Source organism: Filicampus tigris, chromosome 2, assembly GCF_054856515.1.
Source record: "Filicampus tigris isolate MCC_2025a chromosome 2, RoL_Ftig_1.0, whole genome shotgun sequence".
NCBI classification, from domain to species: domain Eukaryota; kingdom Metazoa; phylum Chordata; class Actinopteri; order Syngnathiformes; family Syngnathidae; genus Filicampus; species Filicampus tigris.
In genome coordinates, this window is record NC_141218.1 from 15,935,085 (window position 1) to 15,957,435 (window position 22,351).

The window sequence follows — 22,351 nt, forward strand, 5'->3', positions numbered from 1 at the left end:
AGAAAAAACACAAAAAGAAAACCCAAAGAAAAATTGTTCACCCCTCGATACCTATTATGTACAACTAAATTTAACATAATGGGATCTTTAATGAATTTTGGAACATCTGAGTTTTCACTGCATGTTTTAATTTTGATTTCAAAACACTAACCAAGCCAAGATAGCAGTTTTCTGCTCATGTGCATTTTTTTGTATTATAAAATCTCACTAATTCTTGTGAGAATTACAACTTTACTTAGGTAGGAATTTAATCAGTCTTGCTTATAATTTTAATTCAAATGTGATGTTCTTCTTTAGTTCGCGACACACTTTCATGGAGAGAAAAGAGCCAGAGATCACGTAAGTTCTTATACCTACAGTGAGCCAAGAGCCAAGATCTTAAAGTGCGTCATTAATTCTAATGAATACACTAACGCCTTACATCAGCCATTTCCAAAGTCCGGCCCGGGGGCCAAATGCGGCCCGTGATCAAATTTTTACCGGCTCGCAGCATCTGACATAAAATGAATAATGAGTGGCTCGTCAATAATGTTGACCACAGTACAAAATACACATGTAAAGAAGCTGTTTTATATTTCACCACCAGATGGCAGCAGACCCGTGGCTGCCCTCTCGGGTGCTTTCGGAAATAGGCGCCAAGTGTGCTCTGCCTTTCCGGACACACCACTCTCAAAGTCGTGTTAGGTGTCAGAGTGAACACGTTGCTGCATGACCTTTTCTGTGGGCCTTTCCAGCCCATTTCCAAAATAGAGACTGTAGTGAAGAAAAGGAACGCTGACTGAGAGAGACGTTGCTTCCAGGACCAGTGGAAATTGTCATGTTTTTTCAGTGAAATACAAAACAACTGTGTCTGCCGAGTTCACTAAGAGACTGTGGCTCTTTTTAAGAAATTCATTATCAAGAGTCACTAGCAGATGAAACATGCAAATTAGGACAAGGTGACTGGTACCAAATGCCGTAAAAAATGTAAGCAACTTGAAGCTGAATGGCCGGCACCCACACATTTTCACCTCACCAAATTTGGCCCTCTTTGCAAAACGTTTGGACACCCCTGCCTTACATTAAATGTGTATTTCTTTGAACCATCACACATTTTTACAATGTAGTGACATAAATTAGAAAATTAATTTAAAATGATTAATGGCCAAAATAACTTCAGGCCATCAGAGTTGATTAAATATCTTTTGATAGCTAAATTAATTCATCATCTTTGCGTACCAGTTAAAGTTAAAATGCTGTCCCCTAGGGTGATTTTAAGGTGTTGTTCACCTAAATAAGGGCTGGGATATGAAACAAAGATCTCATTATCCATCAATCCATCCATTTTCTGTTGTGCCTCTCACAAGTGTGCTTTGAGTGAAAGGCGTAGCACACCCGGGACTGGCCACCAGCCAATCACAAGACACATGACGAACAGCACACTCATGTTCACACCCATGAGCAACTTTGAGTCTTCAGTGAACCTAATGTACATGATATTTGGATTGTAAATCGTCACACTGGAAGGTCAGAGACAACCCCAAACCGCACAACTGTGAGACAAACACATTAATCACTACTAGGTCGCCATCCTACCCACCACATTACATAGCTACATTATTACATTAGGTAATTGCCCTTGCATGTAATTATTGTCAATTTTCCCAGAACTGTAAATGGATGGAGAACTAGTTTTGAGGTTAACCCATTAAGCCCGGGAGCGCATAACCGCGTTTCTACCACTAGAGCCGGGAGCGCTGTTGCGTCTTTCTACTTTTCAAACCGGGAGAGCGGATACGTCACTGTCCTTTTTTTAATCCAATTTTCCGTCTCTTAGCCAATGTTATGCATCGGAATAATCACGTGATGGCGTCGCAAGACCACTGAGGATGTCGTGGATTTTTTTCGAGCCGTAGGTAGGCTAATGGCGGACGCCGTCGATCGCCGGGAGCTCTGATTCAATTAAGTAACGGCAGTGATATATATATAGACGACGTGCACGACCAGTGGAACCAGTCGAACGTGATATGATATGGTTTGTAGACAATTACGATATTGACGTCTTTGAAACAGAATAGAGGATAGTAATTACCACTCGATTTTTTTTCAAATTAAGATAGTGCTTTTCTTGCACTGACACGTTATTTTTACATCTTCGATTGAAACAGTAAATAATAATAAATTCTGCCTGTGCGAAAGCCACATGTCTAAGCTCTTTAATTCTTTTGGAATTATGTTTCTGTCTGCTACAGGGGCTGAGATATTAATCATTTTTTAAGTGGTGAATTTCTGGGAAAACTTCAGATTTTCAAGGGTAAATCCAAAGGCGACCTTAGACTTTGGGGAGCTGTTGAGAAAGGCGCTTTAGGCCTTAATGGGTTAAGGGAAAATAAACCCAACTAAACACACTTCAGTAAATCAAGAACTGGTTTTATACTGTTCTTGATCAATATGATACAGTTTTACTTTTCATAAGTTTACACACAGTGGGTAAACCGATGGGCGCAACTGTATATATTTTATAATTCATTGGCTGACTAAGCAGTTATCAGAATTTTACTCTGCCAAATGTCGGAAATGGGCATCGACCTCCAAAAAAATCCATATCGGTCACTTCCAAGAACCCTTGTAACTTTTAACAACCTACCCAAAATGGTTCCTCGGCGCACATTTTGGGTCCCAACTCACCAGTTGGGAATCGCTGTCATAAAAAAATATCGAATATGCAAAGTTCAGACAGAAAGGTCTGAACGGGGTTCAAACCCTGAACATTTGAGACACACATGCTAAGCACATTTCCCCCCACCCAAACCAACATTCCTCATTTTTTGTTCATTAATCAACTGCATTTTTGTGTGTGTGCACGCTAACAAGTATGAACAGCCAGATCCTGGAATCGCTGGCGGAGGACGTCATCCCCATCGACACCACCGCCACAAGGTATTCGCCTCAGCCTGGTGAAGGTGTAATAGATACGTGAGTGAGCGCTGGGAGCCGCGCAAATCTACAAATCTATTTCTTAAACAATGCACTTATTTTATCGTTCCGCTCCATGTGCCACAACTCCTCCATCACGGCTCGCCTCCTCTTCAGCCTAAGCACTCACCGGTCGTGGGCGCGCACGTGGGATACCACAACGCCTCTGCAGACCACCACAGAAGAGAGGTGATGACACACTTCGATTTACTCTTACGCCTCCACTCCATGTACTCCGCAGTGTTTTGTTCAGCTCCCCACTTGTCCATTACGCACTAAAAGCCTTTCAATGTATGTGTTCTCGCTCAGCCAAGAGGCTACAGGGGTAGGCCGACGGGAGGAACAACAGACTCTGGTTATGTTTGAGAGAAAGTAAGTCACCTTTGGAGGAGGGCTGCGGGCTGTCTTACTCCTTTTATTCCTCTGACCCGACTCCCTCTCACTGTACGGTGAGGCTTTTGCGGCATGAACACTCTACTCATTGAGCCAGAATACATTGTGCACTGGTGCTGAGAAAAATAGGTCGGATATCAGATGTACCGTATTTTCTGGAATATAAATTCCGCAACTTTTTTCCTAGATTTTGAGCCATGCGGCTTATAGTCCGGTGCGGCTATTCCGTGGATTTTTCTCCCACCGCTCAGGCGCTCTAACCGGAATGACAGTACAATTCAATACAATACATTTCCCATTAACTGGATGTGACTGCAGGTGGAGGAGTTCAACAGGCGAGGGCGCCATAGACTTGGTTATTGCATTAGGTGCTGTAATGCTTTGATTTTATGTTTTCCTAGAGGTCCCTGAAGTGCACATGAATGCGATTGGCTGATGCTGATGTTATTGTTGATTTAGCACTTCGTGTGTTAGATTGGCTGACTTTACCAACATAAAACAAGACGGGTGCATATGTAGAATGTAGTAGAACAATAGATGGTGGAGTCTGGTGGACATTATCTGACAAACTGGAGCGGCAGTCGGCAGTGAAATGAATATAAGTACTGTTTATTTTCTCTTGGTTCTCTTCTGTTTTAATCAGCAACGTTGCTGCAGTGTTAAAAGGCACTGTTAGGAAAGAATGTGCTCAGGTACAGTTACAGTTCATAATCATTCTGTAAATGCAGTAAATATAAACGTTTTCAACATAGATAGGTGCGGCTTATATAAAGGTGCGGCTTGTTTGAGTTTTTTTCCAAAATCTTCTAAAAAAAAAAAAAATAGAGTGGGCGCAGCTTATATAACGGTGCGGCATATAGCCCGGAAAATACGGTATATTTGTCGTAAGCATGGTCAACACATGCCTTTTTCTCCGACAACGTGTACAATGTGAAATTCACCCTCTTTTTTCTTTAGGTCCAAAGAAAACGACTCGCCATGGGACAGGTGGACGTCCCCCTCCGTGTATACAATCCCTACCACTACAGAGGAGGAGAGGTATTCATTTCCCCATGGCAGAGCTCATTAGATGCAAATTAAAGCCGTTTTTTTCCCCTTTTCACCATTCTAGCAGGATTTATAAGTGTGTGGAAATTAAGAGGCTGTCAAGCATTTAATTGAAAACAAGCTAAACCTAAGTGGAAACTTAACTTACATAATGCTGGTATTTGATGTGTTTTGTAGCCTAGAGGACTCGCAGATGAACACAGTCACAACCATCACCACCATCAGGTAGGAAACAAAAAAGTTTTCTAAGTTGGATACTCTCCAGGGGAATTAATGGGAATAAGTGGGAAGTAAGAGAAAACATTGAAATCAAATATTAGATGAATACACCGTGCATGTGACAGCTGGGTTTGATTTTCAACCTAGGGATTAGACTGATCAACAGCAACTTTGAATCAGAGATGGCTTTATGTGTCCGTAAACATATTTCTGATACTGATTTAAAACATGTCTTTACTTTTTTCCCCCTTAGCATATTAGCTTTTTGAGATATTTTCTTTTTTTTTTAAGTTTGACCTCTTGAAGCTTGCGCAATATGGACTTTACCATGCGTTGTAATTTATTGCTGTGATGTTTCAGAAAATTGTATTCAATAGATATGGTAAATTTGAAAAAAAATAATAATTACAGTAGTCACAAACAAATTAAACATTGTCTTGAGTTTGCATGCATGTCTTTTTATAACAAAGGAAAAATATTCACATTGGTTCGTATTCACTGTATTCATTGCATGAAATATCTTGATAATCCACATATAATAACATACGTTTTTACTGTCCACCTTTAAATTCCCCACTCAAATTTCCCTCTGAAAAATTTTCCAGACAGTTCCTGCCATTGTGCAACTTTAGGTCAAGACAAACTCTCAGTTCATGATCAAGTGACAGAATTGTGAAAGTGACCCACTTGGTCAATAAATCCCTGGCCTCTGCGGAGAAGACTTAGATGAAAAAAAAAAAAAAACAACAAACCCAAACAAATCCCTGTTTACTGGAACGTGTCCAGCATATTGATGGCTCCAGCCGACAGTGAAAATCTAATCCGGCTCTCTTTCATATTCCAGGGAGACCTACAGCGAACAGGAGGGGCTGAAGATGGATCGGTGAGTTCATGATCTTGTGAAAGTTTGGTCTGTTTGCTCTGCTGGTCGTCTCGTCTGCTCTAACGCGCTTGCAGTCGAAGCTCTTTTATCAGTCTGGTGAAGCTGAACAACCTTGTTGTTGTGTAGGACTACAGTGTTAGGAGCATTTTACATGTTTACTTTTACACAGAGTCAATCTTATTTTGACTGGATAAAATGAAAGCTTCTTCCACTCTCAACTTTATGTGTGGTGTTCCAATTGTGCACAATTGATATGGCCTCGGTAAGCAAGCCTACTGAACTTCAGGGATGCGCAAATTTTTGGGCTCAAGGGCCGCGTTTGATTTTTAAAGCAGACAGATGGGCCAGGTCATTCGTAGATGAATTAAAAAACAAAAGATTTTCATACTTAGTTCTCATTTTCAATTTTATTTCATTTTTTAAATCATTAATTATAATGCCCTGTGATTGGCTGGCAACCGGTCTAGAGCGTTGTCTGCCTTTCGCCAAAGTAAGCTAGGATAGGCTCTCACATGGATGGCATAATGAATTATGCAATAAATTAACAAAATAAATAAAAAGTATATAATCTAGCCTATATATAAAACTGTCAGTTAACCAAATATTTAATAAGATACATTAACTAAAAAAATAAAGCTAAATTTGAACTAAATTTAAATTTAAACTTGCTTAAAAAAAACAAAACTAAATGAATGCAACTAATCTTACTGAACTCTTTATAATGTAAATGCTCAGTGGGCCACATTAAAAACGGTGCAGGCCTGATGTGGCCAGTTCCTAGCCGGTACATGGCGCCGGCATATTTCGACTACATTGTGCTAATTATATTTGATGTATTTCTTCAATCTTATGCCGTGTACAAGACGCAACATAAAAAGACAATGAATAAAGTGTGGATGGTTGTCTATGAACCTGAAGCTACAGCAAGATTATGGAGAATTTGAACATTTAAGTCAGTGATTGTTGAGCGTACCACTAGGTAGAATCCCTGAACCACTGTCGGTACGCTTTAGGAACAACTGAATTAATTGATGAATAGGTGTAACTCAACATGTCTGTACATATACTTAAGGCCTGCTTGGAGTAGTAAAATTTCTTTCAATTTTCATTGTCACTGATTGTTTGGCATACCACTAGGTAGTATACCCAAACCACTGTTGGTATGCTTACCACACTTTTGGAACAACGGAATTCATTGAGAAATAGGCGTTCAGTATCTCAACATGTTTGTCCATATACTGTAGTTAAGACCTAGTTGGAGTGTTTTATCAAATTTCTTTCCATTTTCATCCGCCTCCCTACTACTATAGTGCAATTTCTTCTTGTTTTTTCCCCACACAATTACAATCCTCCAGATGTCAGATTACCGATGCACATTAGAGGTGTCACTTTGTCAAACGTGTCGCCATCAAGCAGCATGGCAGTAACCGGCGCTGACAGAAAATGATTATCTTCCTGAGCTGCACTGAGCAGATGCAGCGTTGTGCATGTGCTGCGTGCGCATCATCGCTGTCACCCGTGCGTGAGCGATGAGACTAACCATGACGCTCTGTCTGACACCAGGACCGTGCTAGTGGAGGCCCCGCGAACCCCCACACCAGAAGCCGACACCAAAAAGTGAGAATAATTTCAATCAAAGGAAATAACTAATATCCATGTTGTCTGAATTCATCTTCATCCCGCATGTGTGTTTAAGGCCCTTTGTGTACGTGAAGGAGTATGTCGATACGACAGAGATGTCCTCCCATAATGCCGCGGGCTCACTCAATAGGTATGTCTTATTCATGCTATTGATGAAAACTACTGCTGATGAATGATTTAGACTCACATCCTGATTGTCTTCTGTCTATGGCTCTTCCAGCTGGTCCTCTTACTCCAGGTAATTACCTCCACCTAGGGGTGAACTTCACAACAAGCATCACTTTGTTAGATAGTTAACGATTCTTTTAAAATAAGACATACATGCATTCCATAATTTGTTAATCGGGGACATGTAGAATTCATTTACTATCATCCTGATAGGGGAAGTGTGAAAAGTTAGTGATGATTTGAGTGCCCCGGTCTTCCTGAAAAAATCTTTTCCACATGTCCCCCACCTGCAGCTCTGTCTCCTCCCCCTGCACATACTGTGGACAGCTGGTGGGCAACGATGCCAAGATCACCATCGAGCACCTTAACATTAACTGCCACCCGCATTGTTTCAAGGTACTTTAGCATTATTTATTTGATATCTTTCTTACACTGTAGAAATGTGCATTTTCCCCCTTTAAAAACACGCTTTTAGGAGTAGACTGATCATTCTATGTGTTTGTAAAGAAGAAAAATTCAAATTATGAATAAATCAATATGAGGGATTCATAAGACAGTTTGACACAAAGACTGCCAAGAGGCACAAGTCTTTCTTGGCCAGTGACTTTCTGGAGGCCCAGCTGGTTGCTTGGCAACCTTACTACGACAGTAAGATTGCGGTTTAGTAAGTGGCACATGCAGGGAAATACAAATATGGGCCCCCATTGTATCACTCGAATACTTCTCCTTTAGCCTTCTTTCAAACATGCTTTACCTCTGTAGCTCTTTGCTCATCTTTCATGTTCAGCCTGTGACTCAATGGGCTCTATTTTTGGCATAAGCCTGGCGCAGTGGGCTGTGCGGCTATGTGGCAGAGGTGGGTTGGACGGTTGGTAATTTCATGGACGTGTCCGAATCTGTGGGTGGCGGCCTGCACCACTGTGGATGTGTTTGGGGAAAAAAAAAAAAAAAAAAAAGGTCGAGAAACAAAACATGGGTGATGCAAAATTTTAACATCCGACTTCTGTTTCAATTCTTAGTAATTCACAGTGTCCCATCACTGGTGAGCTATTTTTAGAACAGACTCCTAGGCTTTGGCCTAACTCGAAACCCGCCCGCTGGCACCTTTTTTTTTTTTTTTAAACACAAAACACATCAATCAACAGAGCAAAAATGCATCCATGATCCCCCCCCCCATCTTGCTCCCTCCCTTCTCCTTTGTGATTAACTGCTCACCCCTCCCCTCTCTGCTTGCCAAGGAGGAAAAAAAAGCAACTAGGCCCAATTAACTTCAAAGAGACGGCTTGCTTACTCGACTCTTATTGAAAGCTTGACTTTTCAAAACCAGAGTAAACCATCAAACCAGTAATCAGCCCATGCTTAGCAGGGACTTGTTTATATCGTGGACCACTTAGAAGTTATGGTTGCCCTCGGGGGGCCGGTTATAATGATGATGCCACATAAAGTATCATTGCTTGGGGTGTAAAGCTACCGGGTACATGAAAAAAATCATGGTTCAGTTGAGCAGAATGTTATATTGTTGTAAAAAATTGTGCAATAATAAAGATGGTGGGGAAAAAAAATCATAGTTTGGTATGGACCTTGGTTTTGAGGTTGCAATTCAATTCATATTTAATAGAGTAAGGGAACAATTAATTGAGGGGCCTTGAGTTAATTGAAGGATGTAAATTGTCCATAGGTGACGTGTGAGTTGGACTAATTGCGCCACGTTTTCATCCCTGGTTTTTACTACTCATTCAGTCGTCACTAGTGTGCTTTCAAGCAAAGAAATGAGTCAAATATTTATAAAAAGACATTTTGTAACGGCACCCTCCCTATTTTTCAGTGTGCCTCGTGCTGGAAGCCGATGGGAGACCTCATCGACAACATGTTCCTGCACGGCGGCAAGGTCCACTGCGAAAGCTGCTACTCTGCAGCCTTCGATTGATCGCAGCGGCTCTTCATTTGCATTTAAAGTGAGAAGCGGCCTTCTTCCACCACGTTTGGACTGCTTCAATGCAAGAAGGATGGAGGTTTAGGGTGAGCCAAGAGACTGTAACGAGCAATAAAAATAATTACTTTAGATTCTTTTCACGCAAGACAAGATTTTCATTGGTAAAACATGTTTGTGCTCTTCTTCCTGCTGGTAAAAGTGTAACTTAAGGATATGTCGGCACATCAGATACAATTAAGCCCAAATGTATTTGTACCGTGACTAAATTTGGAGTTACAGTTTTCATTTGTTGAATGGGTATCTTTTAGCTGGAAATGGAGTGAAAGAGGCAAAAGACTCTTAAGACGTTAAGAGAAAATGCGTTTGCCATTTTCATTACTGTTTGTCCAATTCCGATTCAATCACCTTCACTGTAGATGCATACCAAATGTGCAAATCACTCATAAGAATGCGCTAGGATTGTGCTTGAAGTTTATTTGATTATTTTTACCCTCGAAACTTGGTCAAAGTATGTATCGTTTGGGGCTTAACTGCAAATTTAAATTCAATAAGACTGCCATTATGAGGGCCAATATAATATTTATATTTACTTTGCTTAAATATGACTTCTTACAAAATACCATTCTTAAACATGCAGTGATCACTTGTCTGATGCTTATTCACAAAATAAAATATTTACCCGGGTACGAAAATGTAACAAATATAGTGTGCTCGTTTGCATGTTGTTTAAAAACAAAAACAAAAAAAATTGCACAAATCACTACACCATGTCGTAGCAAACTGATAAAATATCGGCTTAGTAACACATTTTCCTTGCATTGGCATAGCAAACAATTGGGCTACTGATTCAAAAAAAAAAAAAAAAAGGGTGAAAACATAACATAATTAAGTCCAGTGGCTCTGTCCTGATTGTCCTCTCTTACACACACACACACACACTTGGCACACTGGAATTAGGCTTGGCTTCACTCCAATGCAAACATGTCTCCCCCCCTGAGAATGACAATGCGCTCCTGCGGAGCAACTTTGCCGCACATAGTTTAAACTTAATGCTCAGCACCTTGACATTATTGAACTGACGGTATGTGCCTTGTAAAATACCAAACTCAAATAAACTGCCCATGAGGCAAGAGCAGTTTTGGGCACAGGTGCAAATAAGGCGCGCGCTTTGTTTCCTCCCCAAAAAAATAAAAAAATAAATTATAAAAAAAAGTCTTTGTATTCTGTGGAGCACATCTGGACTCCTGGATGTCCTCCATCCTCCTTGGCCTATTTAAGGCCAACGTCAGTGCTTGCCCCTCGCTCGGCTCACGGCGATTCTTTGGATGTGCTTCCACAATAGCGCAGGATCCGACTCGTTGGTTCTTATCAGAGACTCCAGGCCCTCCGCTTGGTCCAGACTCTGCCAGTAGTCCTGAAGCCACATTTGCAACCATCTGCAGACGGATACGTCAACATTAAACCCGTCCGTCACAGGGGATGTTTTAATTAGGCGTGGGCATAATAAATTAGGCTATTAAGTGATCATTAAGACCGTTGTGTGGATTAATCTTCTTGAAACAGTTGAGGCAAAATGGAGTGAACTGCTGGGCTGCAACCTGCAGAGGTTCTGTTGATTCAATCTTAACTACTTTGCTGTCATATTTATTAGAGCTGGGGATTGCAGTGATTCTGAATCTGCCATTAGATTTTCATAATAAATCATAACATCATAATAGCATAATGTGTGTTGTTTAACTTTATGAATTAAGGGTTAGGTTGAGCAACGGGTGGATTTTTTTTTCTAAAATGTTAAAGCTATAAATTACAACGCATAGAAAGGTCCATATTGTGCAAGCTTTTATAGGTCAAACTCAAAAACAAACAAAAAAAAAAATCTCAAAAACCTGCTAGAAAAAAGTAAAGATATTTTCAAATTATCATCCAAAATATGTTTAGGGACACATAAAGCCATCTCTGATTAAAATTTTCTGCTGACCAGTCTAAGTGAAGAGTTTGGAAGTGACTCACCCATCATCTGCAGGCAGGTCTTGGACTTCTCCAAACCCCGGGCTGGGCAGAGGGCATCCCATGTGAGCGTTGGTAGCCATCTTTGGTTTTGGAGGCGGGTTTGTCTCCGGAGCTTTTCTATTGGCTCGCTCCGCAGCCAGCCGCGAGTTCTCCTGGTCACACACGTAGCACTCAAATCCATTCAAGTAGTTGGGTTTGCTCATATCGTTAACCCCCCAGTCGCGGGTCTCCAGAGCCTCCAGCAAACGAGCGTTTGTGATGCTGTGAGCGTTTTTGAACTCCAAATATTTGGCATACTCATTGTCGTTCTCATCTAGAAACTTGAGGAAGTCGGCGAGAGTTTTCGGTGAGGGGAAGTCGTCGATTATGATGACCGAGTGGTTGTTGGGCATCCAGTCTGCCACCGCAGGAGAGCCCCGGTACACGGGAACGCAGCCCTGGTGGAGGGGCCGCCATAGCTTCTCGGTCATGTAGTCCGCACAGCGGCCGTTCTCCAGCGCCAGGTGGAACTTGTAGCGGCCCACAAACCTCATGAAGGAGGCCTCCTCACCTGTGGCGGTGGATGTGTCCTCCAGGTGTGCGGGTAGAGCTTTGTTGTTCAAACATTTGCCGTAGGAATCCACCTGAGGTGGGGAATAGTCACAGTTTGCCATTCGTGAATTTCCACACTCGCAGATCTCTTGTGGAACCTATCCTCTGTTATTCGTTCAAAATTCACTTATTTGTATTGCTTTGCCACCGTCTTGTGGCATGTTGGCGCTAAGGAAATGTGCTGAAGTGAGTCGAGGACCTTCATTCAGACAAAAGTAGTGCTTTGCCTCAACTTGGTGCCAAGGAAGCCACAGTATGTTGAAGTGAGTTGAGGGGCTTCATTTAGACAAAAATAGGCCTTTGCTGCCATCTTGTGGCCTCTTGGTGCCAAAGAACTATGTTGAAGTGCATTTAAGAACTTCATACATATTGTGTTTGATACACATTTCTGAAACAACAAATTTGCCTGAATAACTTTAAATGTTATTAATAATGAATGATAACCATTTCAAATTACCTTGTGGCATCTATAAGTGGTTGTACAACCTTTTTTTGTGGGGGTGTCAATTATTTGATGAGTTGCTATTAGTGGCAGGGCTCAGTCCTTATCCCTCACAAATGTCAGGGGCTCACTGTAGTAGTAAGAAAGATTTCTAACGTCATATTTAATATTAACATGTAATTAATATTACATATTAATATTCAAAAAAGGACCTGGAGAAAAAGGCTGAATTTAGTTAATTTTATTTTAACATATATATTTATCACTTAATTGTGCGTGCGTGCAGTTCTTCTTTGCAAGTTCGACGGACAAGGTTACCAAAAACGGTTCTCATGCACTCAGAACAATTGTGCTGTAATTTTCCTCTTAGGTGCTTGTAATTGTGGCACAAATTTAACTCCATACTGTAGCCTCCTCCGCCTAAAGCATGCAAAACACAGAGATCGGGCTTTACTTCCTGATATATATATTTTTTCAAATCATTATTGAGAACATCATATTGAGAACAAATTCAACTGATAATGAGCAGGTGTCTATTGCGATATACTGTATATCGATTTTGATATTGCCCAGCCCTAAATCTAACTTATGACTTACTGATTTAGGTTTAAGATATACTTGTTTGGTAGAATTTTGTCAAGATCTCGTAGTGAACGCATAAAAAGCTGAAAATAAAAGTGTTTAGTAACTAACTGAAGTAGATAAATGAACTGTCTTTCATATGTTCCTTTATTTTAGCATAAACCTAACCAATAAACCCAAACATTTATGTATAATAAATCCGAGACTGTTTATTGTAATACAGATGAATCCATTGCTTGTGATTGTTAAAAAAGGACCTTGAAAAAAATAATCACATAATGAATTGTAATCATCATACTGAGCGGGGGGGGGCTGAATTGCAATTAGCTTATTTTTCAAAAATCTTTCAGCCCTATTATGAACAAGCACAAACACTGGCACTGAATCTTACTAATATGACGTGTGCTTTACCTCGATGTACTTCATTAGTTCTCCGACGTATCTGTCTCTGTCGGACGGTACGTCACAGTGAGACTGCATGTAGAGTACGGGGGCCAGGCCTTTCAGCCTCAGCTGATTTTTCTCCTTCAGGGATACCACGGTTGGCTCCAGCAGGTAGCTCAGAGACGGCAGCCACTGCAGGGTCAAAGGGTAGTCGGACTCCCGGCGGAACGTGGCGGTGTAATTGAACATCCTGATGCCCGGCCCGTGCGAGAGGAGGTAGTTGTTCATGGGGGACTCTTCGTGGAACAGAGCCCACGTCTGGTGGCGGAGACGAGGGAGTGGTGCTTCGTAGGCTCGGAAGTCCGTCCCGTAGAAGATGATGGACGATGTCCTTTTGTACAGCTGGACCTTATGATCAAACAATTCAATGGCTTACTCCTTCCACAAGGTTGCATAAACAATTTACTTGAAACAGCACATAAATAAATGAATAAATTAAAGCATAATGACACACAAAAAGCATCATTTGAGAACGCCTGCTACCTTGCGGTTACTTGTGGCCAGGCAGGATGATGTGGCACAGTCAATTCGTTCTGTATCTCCCGGAAAATGTGGGAATAAGCCTCCGCTCCACCACAGGATAATAGGCAGCTCCTTGTTGCTGCGCTCGTCCTGGTTGCCAGGCCCACGGTACGAACTCATTGGAGCAAACTCCATGTCTGCAAGAGCACTCTGGGGCTTAAAATGTCCTTGGTCCGCTGCATCATAGGACACCATGACATGTTGTTCATCGGGGAAGGACGCGAAGGAAACCCACACCCAGCACAGGACAGCAAACAGACCCAAACACAAACAGGACAGCAGCCTGCCTCTCCCTGCCATCTGAAACAGCAGAAAGCAACATGCAGTGAAAGTTGGGAATTTATCATTATCATATCAAATATATCATTCATACTGCTCTCTCGAGCAACATGACTTTTTTAACGTGGTTATACAAATGGAAGGTTTTGACATTCAGTGGTAAAATTATATTAGTACAAGACATAAACTCACATGCTGCCACAGCATGTAAACTAAAAGTGGGTAAACAAACAAGTACGTCTTACTTTCGTTAACACTGAAATCGCATGGAAGCTTCGTCTTACATCTCCAAATGTATAATTTAATATGTTGGATTAAAGCAATGTTAATGTAGGTAAGCGTTAGCGGGATGCTATTTGGTCGCACCGAACGATGCAACTGGCGTTGAAAAAAACAAAAAAAAAACAGCTGGATTCTTCTTGTACACATGCGCAGCTTCTCTTCTTCTCGCGCCCCAGAAGCAGTAAAGCGACACGCTGCCATCTACAGTTTGAAGACGGTATAAGAACGGCACAAGTAGCTGGAAGTACAGTAATCGTTTTTAAATTCGACGTTCATTTGATTTTCAGGAAAAGCACATACATACACACGCACACTGTCAAGTCTTGTCAAGGTCAATGTCACTCTTGTGGTCAAGTCCACTTTATTTTTTAAAACGAACAGATAGGTCAGGTCAGGAGTCGGACATTCCTAGATGAGATTTTTTTATTCAAGTTTTAGTAAGTATATATATATATATATATATATATATATATATATATATATATATATATATATATATATATATATATATATTTTTTTTTTTTCGTTGTTCAAAACGGTGGGGTCAACTCGGTTTTCCGTGGAAAACACTTTTTGGCGGTTAGCCTCCGTTTTTTTCAAGATTTTATTTTCGTTATTTCCCCACAATGCATTTACTGTTTAATGGCCGTTAATTTTACACGGATTTTCAATATTTATGGGCCTGCAAATAGTGGGGGTCCACAGTATACAGTAAAAGGTAAATTAATAATAAGCTTATAAAAGTTTTTTTTTTAAATGAATACATAAATAATAAATAAATATGTCTAATTGTTCAAAATGAACAATGACTAAATCTGTATCTGTAAAATTGCTTAATCTCCTAGAATTGTATTACCGGTATTTCAAATAAAATAAGCAAGTATTTAATAAAATACATTATAAACGTAAAATGTTTATATAAAATTGTTTACTTCACTGATGCATGTTATTATTTATAACAAATCAATTCACACATGCACAGTCCAGTTTCTTACTCCACATGTGTAGACTTAATTCAGAAAGAAGGGGGCAAAACAGGTTGTGAGGAAAATGAGACAGATAAAGGCAAAATTTTCTAAAATTCACAGTTTTTGTTTGATGAAAAACAATAATAATCAACATGGTTGCCAATACCCCAAATGTATCGATATACAACAATGATGCCTCCCTTTGAGACCCAGGAGGTTGTGGGCTTGCGTTCCGGCACCTATCCAATGGAGACGCACGGATATGATACGTCACTACAATCAATCTCAGCCCGATGTAGGGGACTGGGGCGACAGCAACATTTTTAACCACCAAGGACGGGGTAAGTACCCGCATTCAATGCTTTTACATAAAGATGAAGAATTGCACGACCGTAACACGTTCGTATGTAGCTTTTGAAACGTGTTCAAACTGTTTGAAGTGCTCATGCTCCGCTGCTAACAGAATGTCAACAAGCTGACCACAGCAGCCGGCTAGCTTGCTAACTTAGTTGGAAACGTGTGCTTCGTATTACTGCCTGTTTGACAGTACGTTTGATACTCACGCTCCCCTCCCTATTGTTTCGCATGGTCATATAAGCACTTCCGCATGAGATCGACTTGATAAGACAGTAAAGAGGAATTTGCCGCAAGCTCTGTTTGACAAGCAGGTACATGTCTGCGCATGTGCAGTGGTGGTTTCAAGAGTCACTCTTGTTTACATTGGGGCGTATGATTATAATAAACCGTACATGTGTGGTGAATACGTATGAACTAGTTAGCGCAGCGGTGTAAGAAAATGTCCTCAGGCATTGCTGCGGGTTTGTAAGACAAACACTAGAAGGAAGGTAAGGAGTTTGTTTCTTTATTTGGTTACTGTTTTTCATTTGATTCTTTTATTTTTATTGCCTATTGTATGTGAATTTTCCAGGGTGGAATTTATTGATAATAAATGAGCATGAGTCAAGAATTTAAAAAACTGAAGGTTGTCTCTTAAAGGGTAAGTCAACCCAAACATTTTTCAAGAATATGTTCTATGCAGGCCCACTAGTTGAAACACGGCATTCTGATTAATATTGTGTTTGTTTAATATGAATTAAGAAGCAAAATCCACCCGTTTTTAGTCATCTCTTTAACCAAATCTGAAAAATCGGGGATTACTCTGTTATTATGGAAAGGCCAGTCATACAAATGTCCTCCTTCAGTTGCTTAGCAGCTGTCAACCACTTTGTGATGGGCATTACCAACACCTCCAGGACTGCTGTTTTCAATTTGAAAACCAGGCTCAACTTATTAAAAGACAATTTTTAATCTTTTAAGGATGAATTGAGCCCCTCTTGTGTGCCACCCAGCGAGGAGGGCCGAGCATGATGAGTGGGAAGAGCCTCCTGCTGAAGGTGATCCTGCTTGGGGACGGAGGAGTGGGCAAGTCCTCCTTGATGAACCGCTACGTCACCGACCGCTTCGACTCGCAGTCATTCCACACTATCGGCGTCGAATTCCTCAACAGGGACCTCGAAGTGGACGGACGCCTCGTCACCCTTCAAATCTGGGACACTGCCGGCCAAGAGCGCTTCAAGTCCTTGCGCACGCCTTTCTACCGAGGCGCCGACTGCTGCCTGCTCACGTTTGCCGTGAACGACCTGCAGAGCTTCCAGAACCTCGGCGGCTGGAAGAAGGAGTTCATGTATTACTCTGATGTGAAAGATCCTGAGCGGTTCCCTTTTGTGGTGCTGGGCAACAAGGTGGACATGGAGCATAGGGAAGTAGGGGAGGATGAAGCGCGGGCCTGGTGCGAGGAGAGCGGCTGTTGTCCTTACTTTGAGACCAGCGCTAAGGATGACACGAACGTCACCGCCGCGTTTGAGGCGGCCGTCAGGCAGGTTCTGGCCGCTGAGGATCATATCGACCACTCGGTACTGAGCGGGACTATAGATCTCCATGGCAACCGCAAAATATCTCGTGGGTCCTGCTGCTGACGGGTCAGGTTTGAAACCTCAATGCCTGTGGGTGGATTTGGGAGCCAGTGAGTTGTTGTTTATGGTACACGTAGGGCAGGTACCGGTTGCTCTATGATTCTTTGGATAAGATACAGCACAGGCTGTTTTCTTTATTGATGCTGATAAGATGTAATCTGAGGAGAGCGGTGTCAAGGGTACGGCCGCTATCGAAAGGGCTGAATGATTGCTCCAGCCAAGGTACAGGCACCCTGAAACGCTCATTCTGTACCGTCTGCTTCCATTAATGTTGCACACTTAACCTCATACCCAACTTCGTGTTCTGTCTGCACATGCAGATTTATGTCCGTGATGCTTCCAAAGCAATTACAGTGGAACCTCTAAAAGTCAAACACAATCCTTTCCGGGATGCTGGTTGAATTCCAAGTTGCTTTAAATTCAGATCATGTTTTAAAAATTACCAGCATACAAGTTCAAAGAGAAGTACAGAAGTGTATTGCTGACACACCACCAAAGAAAAAAAGTTAGGTCTTGTTATACTGTGATAAGTTTCATGAGATAACGTGATAAGTGATCACATTATCATAAGACGAAGCAGTTACTTTCGGTTCGTGTGAATGATGGAGCGTGTCTTCTTTTACATCCTAAATCATTTTAAACACTTGGGCTTTTTTTTGGTACAGTATTAGTTGTCACATATAGAATTGGGCGATATATACATGTATCATCCTCAATATTATCGTCAGTTACTTTAACAGTGTGTAATTTTACATTCTCACCTATTAAATACTGTCTCAAAAACAGACCCGTTCAAAAATCAACGGGTCCATTGATTGGCTGGAAAGTAGGAGGAAATGATTAAATCCTCATTCGGCGAATCAGCATGCATAGACGGCAAAGGAAGAGGAAGTGATAAGACTTCATTCTGCGAATCAGCAGGCAAGATTCAGTCACATGACTGTGATAGCAGCCAAGCGGAGCACATTGTTTCGAATATGGAGGAGGGTCCCGTCTCAGCAACGTAAAGTGCCGAAAAACGGTTGCCGTGAAGAGCAATTTGCCAACATTTCTGTTCAACCACGAACCACGTGAAGGATTACGAAGATGTATGAAGTAATTTGAAGTACAAACAAGCTGTTGTTCAGAAACGTCTATCCATAATTGTTCTGTGAAGCAAGTGCAGATTTACAGTATTTTCTGTAGAAAATCGTCAAATCATCCTTATCGAGTTTTTTGAAGAAACATATTGACATATTTGTTTTTGCCTATATCGCCCCCCCTAGTTACATAACTAGTAAATTTGATTCATAAGACACAAAAAGGACTCTGCAGGTGACCCGAATCAGAAGTCATTTCTACGTGTTAAACCAAATGCTGAAGCGAAATTTTTGCTTTACCATATAGTATTGGGTTTCACATTTTAACATTAAAACATTAACATTAAACATTAAAACTTGGTAACATTACATTACAGCATGAAACATATCAAATTAAAACACGGTAATTTATAATTAAATTGTGAAACCACGTTAATGCTTAATAACTTATTGCATGAAAAGATGAAACTAGAGTAATTGCTACGTGTTACACTAAATACGCAAGCAACATGACATTTTAACTAGATAAATTTCATGTTTTAGCGTAAATTTATTACGTTTTAACGTAATAGGATTCATGTTTTTGTGTCTTAAAAGACAAAATTACTTGCTATGTAACTCCTAATACTGTACTGTAAAAAAAAAAAAACAATTCAAGATTTGTTGAAGGAAGTACAAGGAGAACACGCAAACACCACACAGGAATGCTGGAGCTGAGATTCAAACCCAGAACCTTGGAAATTTGAGTCCACATTTCAAACTAGTAGTCCACCGTGTTGAGTTAGCCACTGTATGGTAAAACAAAAGTAAAACTTACTTCATGGACATATAGCGGAGAGTAAAAACTACTTTTCATTATTGTGCTTTCAGCTACATGCTATTTACAGTATGTTAGCATCTACTTTTTAAAAATTTTATTGTCCATATTGTAGTGAAAAGCTATTTTCCTATGCCACAGTTAAGATGTTCTTCTCTGTGACTCTGTTCACACTTCTTTTGGCAATCACTGGTACCCCTTTGTTGTGGCAAGTAAAACACACTCAAGAGTTACAGCAATCCCTTTGGATGCTCAGTGAGCTGATATCTCAGAAGATTTGCTTGTACCACATGTTTAATATCAATATTTGTACAGAAAACGTTCTTTGCACTCTAAATTAAACCACTTTTGGAGTGCTGGACCATGGAGGTTCCACTGTATTTTGTTCATAATGAATTCAGAACTTTAAGTTATTAGGCAGACAAATGGTGTGAAATGATGTTTTCTCAGCAGCCAGTGTTCTGCGCTAGCAGGCGAATGCTAGCAGGAGAAGGGACGTCTTAACTGTATAGCTGAGAGCATCAGTAACTACTAGGCACGAACAACATTGCAATTAGGTACCAAGCAGTGACCGCCTCTGCTCTAATGTGTACCGTAATATTGACTTTATTGTCATCAATATAAAGGGAACTGTGAGCTTTGTTTCCCCCAAGCTACGTTTTTACAACCACCCTAAACTGAAGCTACAGGTGTTCTTTCATTTCCGGTGATTCACGTACTGTATTTGTGCCAGCGTTTCGGAATTAGCTTTCCTTTTCTACTGTTTCCAAGCTGCTTTTTATTCCTCCGTGAGGTTCCCCTCCGTTCCGTTGTGTGATGTTTATTTGTTTTGCAGACACTGTGTAATATCGGATGGCTTTGTTTTCCTGATGTGGAGAGGAGGTTATGATTATTGCACTGAACAATTTTCATAATCAGGGCATGCTTTTAATTCTACCTTCTTGATTGTACGGCAAGCTTTAACAAACCGTTCTTTTGTGTTTTTTAAGCTATGCTTCTTCCTAAGGTCTCCTTGGCTTCACTGATAGTGTTCATGACACACATGTAGACCTCAGATGAATGTGAGCACAAAGATAAAGCCTTGTGTACTGCACAACGCTCTTAACTCCATTCATACAGTACAGAGCGAACAATTTATTCAAGTATTAATAAAGCTGTATAATGTTTACCGGTACTTAATTTCCGCTAAATGGTACTTGGATTTCATTTCAATCTCTCGTCAGTACATGTGAGTTTAATTTATATTTGGTACTTTTTTTTTTTTTAATTTTACAACTGCCAGCTTGGTGTTGTTTTTGGATATTTTAAGTCATAGTGATTTTTTGTTTGTTTGTTTTTAATTTCATGATTATATTGATTGCTGCTTAAATTATTGTATTGTACATGTTTTAATAAGTTAATATATTTTGGTCGTGTTGTAGCACCATGTTTCATGCTCTCTTATGCTGCCAGCCTTGTGTGTTTACTGCTTAAAATCTCGGTGTCATAAAGCAACAGTGTGTGTGAATGTTTGTGCAGTTTGTTGCAGAAGTACTGTTCAGATTTTTTTTATTTTTTATGATTTTGCTTTCACGCGCCACAATGGATTTAAAACTGAAATAACATGAAGTGTAGACCTCAATGCAAGAACCTTTCAACATCGAAAAATCGTCATTGTCCAATTAGTTAGAGACCTCAATATTTAAAGTGGAAGTCAAGTTGAATATTTTCTTTATAATACGTTCTATGTGCCTCCACTTGTCTTAACAGTATACTGTTTAATATTGCGTTTGTGGAATATGAATTTTCTCCGAAAAATTAACCCGTTTTTGTCCATCTCAGGAGGCGGCCATTTTGCCATGTACTGCCACTTGCTGTTGACTGAAAATGACATCACAAGTGCCTAAGGGCTCACCTGCTTTCTGGGTTCGCTCATGTAATGTTCGCATCCTTAGCCCTGAGACACTTGTGATGTCATTTTCAGTCGACGGCAAGTGGCAAAATGGCCACCCCCTGAGATGGGTAAAAACGGGTGGATTTTGCTGCTTAATTCATATTTCACAAGTATAATAACCAGAATGCTGTGTTTAGACTAGTGGAGCTGCATAAAATATATTGTAATGATTTTTTTTTTACATTACTTCCCCTCTAAGTAAGTGTGTGTAGATAAACATAACTGTGAAACTGAACCCAAGCTATTCATGCGCGGGCGGCCCTGTTTACTTTTGGTTTTACTTTCAAACAGATTTTTATTAGATTTTTGACACTATTAAGCTCAAGTGTGCTACAGTTAGTAAGTATACATTTAATGTGTCGTGTGAACTCACCTGGGCATTATAAGTTGTTTTATCAGTTGTTAATTGTCTTTGACTTAGAATACTTTTGACCTTCCTGTGTCATTTCAACATTCATGTTCCTTGTCCTGCTAAAAGGATGTAGCTGAACAATGTTTACCTGAAATCTGTAACAGCCAAAAATTTGTTCTTCATAAGCAGATCACGTTACCTACAGTTGTTATCATGAATTTCATTTTTATTGTCAGTGTTCACGTTGCTGTAATATTCAAGAATGTATTACTTAATTTGATCTGTCCAAATTAATTGCTGAAACAAATGTTTGAGAGGCCCATATTTCACCACAATTGCCCAAATGACACTGAACGTCTGTTTTGTTCAGGCCAACCAGTAATTTTGGTTTAAACTAGTGAAAGTTGGAATGTCCAACTTTTTTTTCACGATCTAGTTTTTTCCCTCGCTAAACTTTTTGCACTACATTTGATAAGATTATCTTTGCTTGTGTGCGAAATAAAAACAAAACAAAAAATGTATCACATATATTTTGTGTGTGCGCGATTGCATGCTTCTGTTTTGCCTTGTGCTTTATCATTTGAATATTTCCCTGGAAAGCTTTGCACTTAAGCAACAACCACCACCGTCAGAATGATGTATTACGACTAGGAGTGATCACAAGTGAAACATATTTGCAAAATAGACTGTTAGCTTTTTATGCCCTTGTTACGAATACCTTAGCTATTGACATTTGACAAAATAACTATATTTTTATAGGACTGCAACTAACGATTAGTTTAATGACACAGTCAACAGTCAATTTTAATTAATGGCTTTGTGTATGAAAGCTTGCGCA

The 22,351-nt window shown here is 40.3% G+C and overlaps 4 protein-coding genes across 28 annotated transcripts in view; 3 read left to right on the forward strand and 1 right to left on the reverse strand.

Moving 5' to 3' along the window:
* znf185 (zinc finger protein 185 with LIM domain) overlaps positions 1 to 10,962 on the forward strand; it is a 26,405-nt gene extending 15,443 nt beyond the window's left edge. For 21 of the 23 annotated variants that reach the window (XM_086013127.1, XM_086013082.1, XM_086013092.1 and 18 more), the window contains 12 exons: positions 298 to 339; positions 2,854 to 2,955; positions 3,073 to 3,144; positions 3,265 to 3,327; positions 4,306 to 4,386; positions 4,573 to 4,620; positions 5,459 to 5,497; positions 7,061 to 7,114; positions 7,194 to 7,268; positions 7,359 to 7,376; positions 7,600 to 7,702; positions 9,132 to 10,962. In XM_086013127.1, coding sequence (XP_085869253.1) covers positions 298 to 339; positions 2,854 to 2,955; positions 3,073 to 3,144; positions 3,265 to 3,327; positions 4,306 to 4,386; positions 4,573 to 4,620; positions 5,459 to 5,497; positions 7,061 to 7,114; positions 7,194 to 7,268; positions 7,359 to 7,376; positions 7,600 to 7,702; positions 9,132 to 9,233 — 799 coding nt within the window. In that variant the 3' untranslated portion in view covers positions 9,234 to 10,962. The remainder of the gene's footprint in view (positions 1 to 297; positions 340 to 2,853; positions 2,956 to 3,072; positions 3,145 to 3,264; positions 3,328 to 4,305; positions 4,387 to 4,572; positions 4,621 to 5,458; positions 5,498 to 7,060; positions 7,115 to 7,193; positions 7,269 to 7,358; positions 7,377 to 7,599; positions 7,703 to 9,131) is intronic. The other 2 variants (XM_086013219.1, XM_086013117.1) reach the window with 1 other exon arrangement.
* pofut4 (protein O-fucosyltransferase 4) lies at positions 9,697 to 14,686 on the reverse strand. Its single transcript, XM_086013230.1, has 5 exons — positions 14,355 to 14,686; positions 13,792 to 14,130; positions 13,276 to 13,656; positions 11,250 to 11,872; positions 9,697 to 10,675 (listed from the first exon to the last, which is right to left on the reverse strand). The coding sequence occupies exons 2-5, from the start codon at positions 14,128 to 14,130 to the stop codon at positions 10,525 to 10,527; spliced, it is 1,494 nt and encodes a 497-aa protein (XP_085869356.1). The 5' UTR covers positions 14,355 to 14,686; the 3' UTR covers positions 9,697 to 10,524.
* A 929-nt stretch (positions 14,687 to 15,615) lies between these two features.
* The window catches only part of LOC147151591 (regulator of cell cycle RGCC), a 32,095-nt gene continuing 25,359 nt past the window's right edge, over positions 15,616 to 22,351 (forward strand). The window contains exon 1 of the mRNA XM_086013363.1: positions 15,616 to 15,700. The gene's annotated coding sequence lies outside the window, so the exon portion shown is untranslated. The remainder of the gene's footprint in view (positions 15,701 to 22,351) is intronic.
* Positions 15,645 to 22,041, forward strand: rab9b (RAB9B, member RAS oncogene family). 3 transcript variants are annotated; one of them, XM_086013342.1, is made up of 2 exons: positions 15,645 to 15,700; positions 16,677 to 22,041. In XM_086013342.1, the coding sequence occupies exon 2, from the start codon at positions 16,724 to 16,726 to the stop codon at positions 17,333 to 17,335; it is 612 nt and encodes a 203-aa protein (XP_085869468.1). In that variant the 5' UTR covers positions 15,645 to 15,700; positions 16,677 to 16,723; the 3' UTR covers positions 17,336 to 22,041. The 3 variants fall into 3 exon arrangements, with proteins under 3 accessions (XP_085869468.1, XP_085869458.1, XP_085869477.1); XM_086013332.1 differs by having other exon boundaries at positions 15,685 to 16,356; XM_086013351.1 differs by having other exon boundaries at positions 15,685 to 16,204.